The sequence below is a fragment of the Centroberyx affinis genome, unplaced genomic scaffold, assembly GCF_046629955.1.
Source record: "Centroberyx affinis isolate AG114_WGS23_722 - 3 ecotype Tasmania unplaced genomic scaffold, CSIRO-AGI_Caff_v1 ptg002406l_1, whole genome shotgun sequence".
Classification (NCBI taxonomy): domain Eukaryota; kingdom Metazoa; phylum Chordata; class Actinopteri; order Beryciformes; family Berycidae; genus Centroberyx; species Centroberyx affinis.
Window position 1 is genome coordinate 102,665 of NW_027280656.1, and position 10,503 is coordinate 113,167.

Sequence of the window (10,503 nt, forward strand, 5' to 3'; positions counted from 1 at the left end):
CGGGTCAATGCGTAAGTTTAAATGTAGTCCTTTGCAATCACAATAATATTACAGGGGAAAACTGCTTGAATGGTAGCTCATTAATTTATTTCATTTAGGTGCAATCCTGCGGGGGAGAAGCGCACTTGGCAGCAGCTTAAGATGAAATATAAAAACACTGTTCAAACAGGTAAGACCTCGGCATAATTTAATGGGGGTACCTCATTTTGTCATGTTTTACATTGTAAAGTAAATATTAAGTGGCTGTTTGACTGTGCAGTTGTTTTATCCCCAACATAATGCTGTTTTCACACACATAAATGTCTTCTCATCTATATCATATTCTGTTAAATAATTAAGCCTATTTAAACTAACACAGACTTCTACTCAGCCAACAGAAAGAAGGCAGATGCCCGTAAAACGGGTGGTGGCCTAGCACCGCCACCTCTAACGGAGGCAGAGGAGCTGGCCCTAAGCCAGAATTTAGGAAGGCCAGTGGCTGAGGGAATCCCTGGAGGGAGCTCATCTTCAGAGCTCACCCCCCAAGACACAAGTGCCTTTATAAAATGTAATATGCCTAGGCCTATATATCTTTTTTAAGCCTATTCATAAAAATATTTATTTCCCTTTCATGTCTTTTTTTTTTTCTTTTGTCCCAACAGATTCTGATGGTGCTATCTGCCTGGTGGAGCCCCCTCACGCCACAACAGACCTTGTAACTGTAAGTAGGCAATACTCCAAAGATTTTGCCAAATGGTAGTTTAAGTATACTGAAACATATCACTCATCTAGGATGAAGAGCACGAGGAAACTGTCTGCTGCCTTTACAGAGGGGGATCCAGAAAGGCCTATAGAGGTAACATCTTGATATGTTACTGATAGTTCTCTTCCCATTTACATTTCTTAACATTCTGGTGGAATATAGAGTGTGACATTTAGCCTACACTGAAGTATTAACACATTCTCATCCTTTTTAACAGGGCATGGCTGGGCAGCAGCAGGAGGGTCCCTCAACTTCCACTGCACAGATTGACACAGTGAGATGCATGTTCAGTAAACACCAGAGGTTCATTCTGTGGAATTCATGTGCAACTGTATAATTTAATGTCCTCCTTATGTATTCCCAGTTACCAGTAAAAGAGATTTATAAAATTCACCTGCTGAAAAAAATCCAAAAAACCGACAAAGAAATGCAATACTTGGACCGCCAGATTAGGAGGGCAGATCTAGAAATTGAAATACTGGAGCACAAATTAGAGGTGGGTGCATGGTCACAGGTGAATTATGTTAATTATGTGAACTATTGGAAAATTAACTAAACTAGCTCTTGTATTTGTAGGAAATAAAGAAGACCAAATGAAGTGTGTATTGTGTCTTTATTTGACTGCTGTGGTGGTGGTGGTGGTGGTGATGATGGTGACTCAATCTCTGAAGTGACTATGGCATATGGTGTCTCTGACTGCATCTCCGACATTATACAAAAAACTGAGAGCATGACTACGGCTGGTAATGTTGCAAATGTAAGGACGGATTAGGTTGTGTATGTAGATGATGGACTGTGACGTGAAACGGTACCGCTCAAAAAGATAATTGTCTGGAAATGCCAGAGCATCTATGCGCGGTCTGATAACCATCTCCCGACGAATATTTAATTCCCTGCGCAGTAATGCTGCACCTTCATCCACGGGATCGTTGTCAAAAGGACATGCCATGTTAGTGAAAAAAGTGGACTTCTAATATAGGCCTACTGACTGATTTTTTTTTAAATAACTGACGGCAGAACTATGTTACGCCAAAACTCGCCTGCTGACTGAATGAATGAGGAAATCAAATACCGTGTGTGGCTGACAGAGGGCGGAGACAGAGAGAAACTCGAGGTTCATTGAGAAAAACCTGGTGCCGACCAGGTTAGGTTCATAGAGTCTGTTAGTAACAGACTCTATGAACCTAACCTGGTCGGGCATTGGTATAGTCGAGCACTGGTATCCTGGAGTTTGTGTTACATTGTAATGTTATGGTTACTGAAACTGACTGAATATGGCACAGCCCCACCTAGAATATATTTCACCAGCCGCCACTGTCTGTTACTATAGTAACTGACCGAGAGCTTAAGTTACCTCTCTCTGTGAAACAGGCTAGAGTTACCCCTCTTTCTCTGGTTTGAGTTACCTCCCTTTGTGAAACGGAAAACTCAGAGTTTCCCTCAGTTCAGGGTTAACAGACTCAGAGTTTTCACTAAACCTGCTTTGTGAAACGGACCCCATGTGTCCTGTGTCAAGAGGCTACAGGATAATACTGATAGAATTCAGCTTACTGCGGCATACAATTTAAAGAAATATTCCACTTAGTTTTAACATGGGGTTACTCTGCACTTAACCACCATGTAAACCAGAATATAAACTACTCACCAAGATCGGATGCGGCTGGACGAGTTTGTAGTGTTCAGATTTTTACTGCCCATAAGTGGTATTCCTCCACTATGTTCTCCTCTATCAATAAAAATTCTATTTGGCAAAATGACGTTCTAAAAAGTAAGACCAAACATCAATTGAAAGTCACAGTAGTGTGATCTGTTGTTGAATCTGTTCAAAAACATGTTAAATGTCAGTTTTCAGTCTATTTTCTTGGCTTCATTCAAATGAATGAGAACAAGAATGAAGAAGAAGAATTGTCTCTGGACCAAGCTTTATTTTCAAAACAATAATGGTGACGATAATGATAAAGATAAAAATCATAATAATAATAATGACAAGCTTTATTTATAGATGTAGAATTACAAACAAGTAAATGTGTTTTACAAGATAAAAAAAATGTGAGCAATGATTAAAAACAAAAAGTAAATGTAGAGGAATGGGCCTAGCTTTTCATAAAATTGTGTAAATCTGTTTTTAAAATGCTAAAACCATTCCTGTGAACAAGAAGAAATATATCTGGACCTATCTATTTTCAAAATAAATGAAAAATAAAATAAATTTCTAATAATAATGATGATAATGATACTAATAACGATAATAAGGAACTTTATTTATAGATACAGAATTGCAATTAAACTTGGTTTACAATACAAAATAAAAAATGAAATCTATTTCTGAGCAGTAATTATGTATTAATTAATATGTATTTATTGTAGTATTATTAACAATAAATGCAGGGCCTAGCTTTATCTTATCAGCAGGTCTTAGAGCCTCAGAGCCTGATGGAGGAAGCTCCGTCTCCCTTAAGGTGCGTTCAGACCACGGGCTGCAAAAGCTACAGAACGGTTTGTCTATTTTTTATTTTATTTGGCAAAAACTTGTTCCTCTAATTCATCAAGTAAACAATAATAATGTAAATATATAACAACCCTACACTACCTGGATTTGTTCGTGCTTCACCGCGTGGAAAAAAGTTGAAGCCAGCTGAACTTCAGTTTGTAGCTGCGCTCGCCCGACGCACTGCTACATTTTACGCTCTGGTGTTTGTAGCTTCATGTCGACGGCTTCCATTGAAAACAAATGACTTCTGTTGCTTTGTAGCCCGTAGTCTGAAAGCACCATCAGTCTTCAACCTAGACTGTGGAACAACTAAAAGAGCGCTGCCTGAGGATCTCAGGCTGCCCATAAGGGGTTAAAAGCTCAGAGATATACTGTAGCTATACACTTGTCCAAAATGTGCTCAGTAAGATTTTAAAATCAATCCTAATTTTCACTGGGAGCCAATGAAGTGAAGCTAAAATAGAGGTAATAAGCTGTCTCTTCTTAGTTCCTGTTCAGAGTCTGACTGCAGCATTATGGACTCACTGTAATCTGGATCTACTCTGCTGAGTGAGACAGGTGTACAGGGAGTTACAATAATCCAGATGTGACAAAATAAAAGCATGGACAACAGTTCCCAGGGGATTAAAAGACCAGATTTCATATAATTCAAACTTGTGATGTGGGACTGGTTATTAAAATGTTCAGTTTTGATGTGTAATTGTAGCATCCACTCTTGGGCTAATCAGTATAATTATGAAGATGTAGGGCTGAGATCATTATTCCCCTAAATTTCGTCAAAATCCAGTCTGTGGACACTGTGAGATATCATGTGTGATGGATGGATGGAGAGACAAATAGACAAAAAAAAACAGACAGAGGTTGGTACCACCAACCCCCCTGGACAAAAATTGCTCCCCCTAACTCGACTCTCAGGTGTCTCATTCCCAACAGTTATCAGTGACTCTACTCTAGGTGGTGGGAGGCTCCTTCCATCTCTTCTCTTCACCTCCTCTTTTCCCTCCATTTCTTCCCCCTCCCTCCCCCTTCTCTCTCTCCCTCTCCTCCTCTTCCTACACAGAGCTGACCCTCTCTGTGGTATCGTCATTCATGGTGTTGATCTGTCCCTGCTCTTGCTCTCTGGTCATCCTGCACCGACACAGGCAGGCCAGCAGCTTGTCTACGGCTCCTTTCTTCATGAAAACATACAGAACCAAGTCCACAAGAGGACTGAACCGAATGAAGATGCGACGTAGGCTACGATCGAAAATGAGGTCAGATGATCTTGTTGCTGCCGCCAGGACCCAAATGATCGTGGGCAGGAACAGCAGTGTGTAGTTAAGCAGCACCAGAACCAAGACTCCCAAAATTTGCCGTTTCTCCTCAGGGGGGACAGAGATGGAAGCAGACAGAGCTTTGAGGGTCCCAGCCAGGAAGAAGATGAGCAGGGGGAAGGGGAGGAGGAGGGAGATGGAGAGGAGGATCATTTCGCCCAAGGAGTCCATCACAAAATAGGTGACAATGATGTGAATGATGGAGAAGGCCCAGACCATGAAGGAGACCACCAGAGAGAACTTGATGGTGCGTCTGAAGCGGTACCACAGTGGGCAGGCGATGACCAAATACCTGAAATGATAGATAGATAGATAGATAGATAGATAGATAGATAGATAGATAGATAGTATGGCTGAATGATATATTGTTTCAGCATTGTTATTGTGAAGTACGCAGTGTAAGGCAACTGGCCCATCAGTCACATCCGGGTTTTCTTTTAGAGATTTTTTTTGCCGGCCAACATGGCTGGTAAGATTTCAGGATCTGGACAAGCAGAACATTTAGTGGACACATGTTTTAAATAGGTTAGAATACATTTAAATAGCAATACACAATACAAACCAAATGCAGTGATCCAACAAGTGCTTTCAAAACCTTCCTTTTTAACAGAGCCTTTCCTTAACTTTGTGTTGTTGTTTTTTTTATCTCTTTGTTTTTTGTGCATTGTCTATAAACCTTTCCTTTTTAATCAGGCCCTTTTTGAAAAAGTTTTAATGTTTGAAGTTTGAAAGCTTCTGATGTCTCATCATGAATTCAAGTAGTTTTTAGTCTGAAATAACCAAACACACTCTGAAACAAAAGTAGCTTTTTTGATGACTATTTGTAAAACCAAGTGGTGCAGAGCTACTAGAGGAGAATATTCAGTTATGTAATTCATATTGTAATGTAACGTTGTGAAAAAGTTGTTGTATATGTGTGACACCTAAATGTTCAACAAAGAGTGAGACACAAATAAATGAAATACGTGAATCAAGGCTTGGATGAAACAATAATCAGAATCAGAATAAAGTTTATTGCCAAGTAAGTTTTCACAGTACGAGGAATTTGCTTTGGTATGGAGGTGCATACAGTAAACATAAAAATAATAAAATAAAATAAAAATAATAATAATACAATTAAAATATAATAAAAAATATAATAAGAAATACAAATATGTACAAATATATATGTGCAATATAACAATATAACTGTTTTTTCAAGTGAATGAAATGTACAGTTTGTACAGTTATGTGCAAATTTTTTTTCAGAGAATGTGCAAAGGTATGGGGGGCGGGGGGGAGGGGGGCGGATGAGGGACTGTGTCAGTGGGGGTCCCGGGCCTTGTTGATGAGGCCAGCTGCAGACGGGAAGAAACTGTTCTTGTGGCGTGAGGTTTTGGTCCTGATGGACCGCAGCCTCCTGCCAGAGGGGAGTGTTTCAAATAGTTTGTGTCCAGGGTGAGAGGGGTCGGCCACAATCTTTCTTGCTCGCCTCAGGGTCCTGGAGGCGTACAGGTCCTGGAGGGAAGGCAGATTGCAGCCAATCACCTTCTCAGCAGAGCGAATGATACGCTGCAGTCTGCCCTTGTCCTTGGCAGTGGCAGCAGCGTACCAGATGGTGATGGAGGAGGTGAGGATGGACTCAATGATGGAGGTGTAGAAGTGCACCATCATCGTCTTTGGCAGGTTGAACTTCCTCAGCTGCCGCAGGAAGTACATCCTCTGTTGTGCTTTTTTGGTGAGGGAGCTGATGTTCAGCTCCCACTTGAGGTCCTGGGTGATGATGGAGCCCAGGAAGCGGAAGGACTCCACAGTGTCGACTGGGGAGTCTCTCAGGGTGATGGGGGTGAGTGGGGCTGGGTTCTTCCTGTAGTCCACAACCATCTCCACTGTCTTCACAACGTTGAGCTCCAGGTTGTTCAGTCCGCACCAGGACACCAGGCGGTCGATCTCCTGCCTGTAGGCTGACTCATCCCCACCAGAGATGAGCCCAATGAGGGTGGTGTCGTCCGCGAACTTCAGGAGCTTGACAGACTGGTGACTAGAGGTGCAGCTGTTGGGGTACAGGGAGAAGAGTAGAGGGGAAAGAACGCAGCCTTGGGGGGAACCGGTGCTGATGGTCCGGGAGTCAGAGACATGTTTTCCCAGCTTCACGTGCTGCTTCCTGTCTGACAGAAAGTCTGTGATCCACCTGCAGGTGGAGTCAGGTACACTCAGCTGGGAAAGCTTGTCCTGTAGCAGAGCCGGGATGATCGTGTTAAAGGCAGAGCTGAAGTCCACAAACAGGATCCTGGCGTAGGTTCCTGAGGAGTCCAGGTGCTGGAGGATGAAGTGGAGGGCCATGTTTATTGCGTCGTCTACAGACGGGTCTGTAGTCATTAAGTCCTGTGGTCCTTGGCTTTTTGGGGACAGGGATGATGGTGGAGGTCTTGAAGCAGGCTGGAACGTGGCATGTCTCCAGTGAGGTGTTGAAAATGTCTGTGAACACCGGAGACAGCTGATCGGCACAGTGCTTCAGGGTGGATGGAGAGACAGAGTCTGGCCCGGCTGCTTTGCGGGGGTTCTGTCTCTTGAAAAGCCTGTTAACGTCCCTGTCCAGGATGGAGAAAGTCGTCACTGTGGTAGGGGGGGAGGGGGGCTCTGAGGTGGGCAGCTGTGGAGAGGTGTCAGGACTGTCCCATTGTCTTTCAAAGCGGCAGTAGAACTCATTCAGGTTGTTGGCCAGGCGCAAGTCGTTAGCAGAGTGGGGGGCTTTAGGTTTGTAGAACCTGACAGAATAGCAGAACTAGTAGCAGAACTTGACAGAATAAAGATGATTTAATAAAATGCTACACTGTAGTGCTTAACAGGGCCGACACGGTGGATCAGTGGTTAGCACTGTTTCCTCACAGGAGGAAGGAGGCAGGTTTGATTCCCTGCCCTGCTGTGAGGAGTTTGCATGTTCTCCCTGTCACAGCGGAGGTTTCCTCCTACATTTCAAAGACACTAAATTGTCTGTAGCTATGAATCTACAAGGAAAGGCTCCAGTCTCTAGTGAATCAGAAAAGGAATAAGCAGGCACAAAATAAATTAATGTAGTGCTTGAAAAAAAACTGAATCACCTTTCATTGACTATAGATAAATAACTGATAGTGAGACAAACAGATAGACACAAAGACAAATGAAGAGATCTCAATCATAATTCACACCTACATGTGACATCATGAATAGATAAATAACAGAAAGACTGATAGACAAAGATAAACAGTACACACACACACACATTATAGATCTTAATCATAATTATCGCACCAGGGAAACCAGAGCATAGATGGCCAGCAAGGTCAAAGGAAGGCCGATGGAGATGATGATACATGTCGTCACACGAAAGGCGGTTGATAAGTCATCATATGTGTGGTTCTTGAAGGTTGTGTTGTTGTACAAATCTCCCATTCTTCAGAGTGAAACCTGTTGTTGGGGATAGCAGGTCAGGGAAAGGTGGAGGGTTTCTTACGCCCGGGCCACACCGCCTGCGTGAGCGGTGCGTGTGCGTCGCGGAACCTGTTGCTTTTAATTTCGGCGCCCATGTTAACAGGTTAGAGCAGCCACACAGCCCGCGTGAGCAGCGCGTCTCAGGCTCTCGCCTATTTTTTCAGCGTGACGCGCGCGGTCGTCAGCACAAATAGACAGGGAAAATGATCTGTTGGTAGTCATATTGACATCATACCAGCAACATTACACCTTTCAATACAGTTTCAATGTCTATATCTGTAGAATATGTCACAGACAAAAAAATCTGTTTCCGTTTCAAATTAAAAGCCTTCTAGCGTTTCTGTGGACAGAATCCCTTCATTTGTTAACACAAGGCGTCTATTGTTAAATATTTGCAGGACCGTGTTGTAGAAAATTCAGTGACTTGCACGGCTAAATTAGTGGAGTACCGGCTTTTAATTGATTGAGGGTAAACAAAAACCACGTGACTGCTTCCTTGGTCCAACTCTTGACTTTTCGGACCGCTCATCAACATATAAATTACATTTATAATGACATGAAATTAAACATTCTATGGCCATTATCAAAGGCAAACTCAGTGTGTGACACCACAGGCGTGCGAGCCGCAGCAGTTCAGCGAGGTAGCCGTCACGCACCGCTCACGCAGGCGGTGTGGCCCGGGCGTTAGCCTCTACTCAACACTTCTCTTACTACCACCACTACTACTTGAGACATGAGGAAGGGGAAACAGAAGTTGTTTACCGAGGTGCAATGCTATGGCAAATTAGAATCATCATGAATACATCACAAATACCAGAAAAGGAAAAGCAAGAAAAAGGTTAGTGTTATATCTGAGAGATGTCGGATATCAAATCTCTAAAGGAGGATGTGGCCCCTCAGGCTGAATAGGCATGATGCTAGTCACTACTGTTAATACTACTGTTACTACTACTATTGTAAAAAAAACCCCACAAAAACAATAAAAATGTAAAAATAAAAACCATAATAATATTAACAAAATTAATACTAATAATAATCATAATAATTATGAGGTTACACCTTAATTAAAATCAGATTTGAAAAAGGTATAAAACAGGCATAAAGGACTAGAATAGGTAAAAACAACAAACTACATGTAAGCTTATCTATAAAAAAATGTGTTCTAAGAAATTGACCACATGAAATTCGATGTATGCTAAATAATAAAAGATAATTCTATATTTTGAAAGCTGCTGGACCACAACCTGAATGTGTTTCATCTGCCAAGGTCCACTGTTTCTTCCTCTGCATCCAAACAGCCAACCTTCAGCAGTTATAGTGTGAATAATCCCCCACAGCAGCTTCCTAGTTATCTACTTCTGCTTCTAATGAACAGATAACAGCTTCTTTGCTAGGACTTGTCAACAGTTGACATGAATTTCCTGTAATAAGAGAAACGCCTATGATTGATTTCATCATGTCCGTCTTCCTCTGGTACTATCTTTTCTCCCTGGCTCTCAGTTCTTTACCTAGCACTTCTGTATCATACAGGATTACTCTAAGATCACAGGAATATCTTTATTACTATATATTGTTTTTATTGCTTTATATTGTGTTTTACTATTTTTATTATGTCTTTAATAAGTACACAAGCAGCCACTAAGCTAAATTCCTTGTATGCGCAAATATACTTAATAATAAAAGGATTCCGATTCTGATTATTGATCTGTTTTGGTGGCACTGTGACTCTGACTGTTGAAACTAAACTAAACTAAACTAAATTAAACTAATTGATCGTAGATGGATAACAATCTAAGCAACAAAGTGAGACAAGAAGTCAAAAATGTATTTCAAACATGTCCTGGTAAATTTCCTGCTGATGCAACACTGCTGCTTTCTAGAGTCGTCACAAAAAGCTGCTCTGTGTATCACTGCCTCAAGAAGAGTTGACTGCAGTTAAATTACATTGCTCGCTATAAATTTGCCATGCTGAGACATCAAATATAAAAATTGAGGCTACAGGATAATACTGATAGAATTCAGCTTACTGCGGCATACAATTTAAAGAAATCCACCTAGTTTTAACATTCTAATAATAATAATAATAATGATGATAATAATAATAAGGAATATATTTATTTATTATATATAATTATTTATAGATACAGAATTGCAATTAAACTTGGTTTACAATACAAAATAAAAAATGAAATCTATTTCTGAGCAGTAATTATGTATTAATTAATATATATTAATTGTAGTATTATTAACAATAAATGCAGGGCCTAGCTTTATCTTATTAGCAGGTCTTAGAGCCTCAGAGCCTGATGGAGGAAGCTCCGTCTCCCTTAAGGTGCGTTCAGACCACGGGCTGCAAAAGCTACAGAACGGTCTGGTGTACCAAGCTACACTGTTGCCAACGGAGCAGAAAAGTGCTGCACCAACTGATAATGTCAGACTGTCATTATCAGTATGATAATGTTGCATTTGTCTAGTTTTTATTTTATTTGGCAAAAACTCGTTCTTCT

General features: G+C 41.3%; 1 protein-coding gene across 1 annotated transcript; it reads right to left on the bottom strand.

The window, feature by feature from the left end:
* Nucleotides 1-4,285: 4,285 nt before the first annotated feature.
* On the bottom strand, nt 4,286-7,957 carry LOC139656190 (uncharacterized). The gene is made up of 4 exons (XM_071533693.1): nt 7,817-7,957; nt 7,082-7,310; nt 6,717-6,828; nt 4,286-4,838 (listed from the first exon to the last, which is right to left on the bottom strand). Exons 1-4 carry the CDS (start codon nt 7,955-7,957, stop codon nt 4,286-4,288), a joined length of 1,035 nt encoding a protein of 344 aa, XP_071389794.1.
* Nucleotides 7,958-10,503: the final 2,546 nt, after the last annotated feature.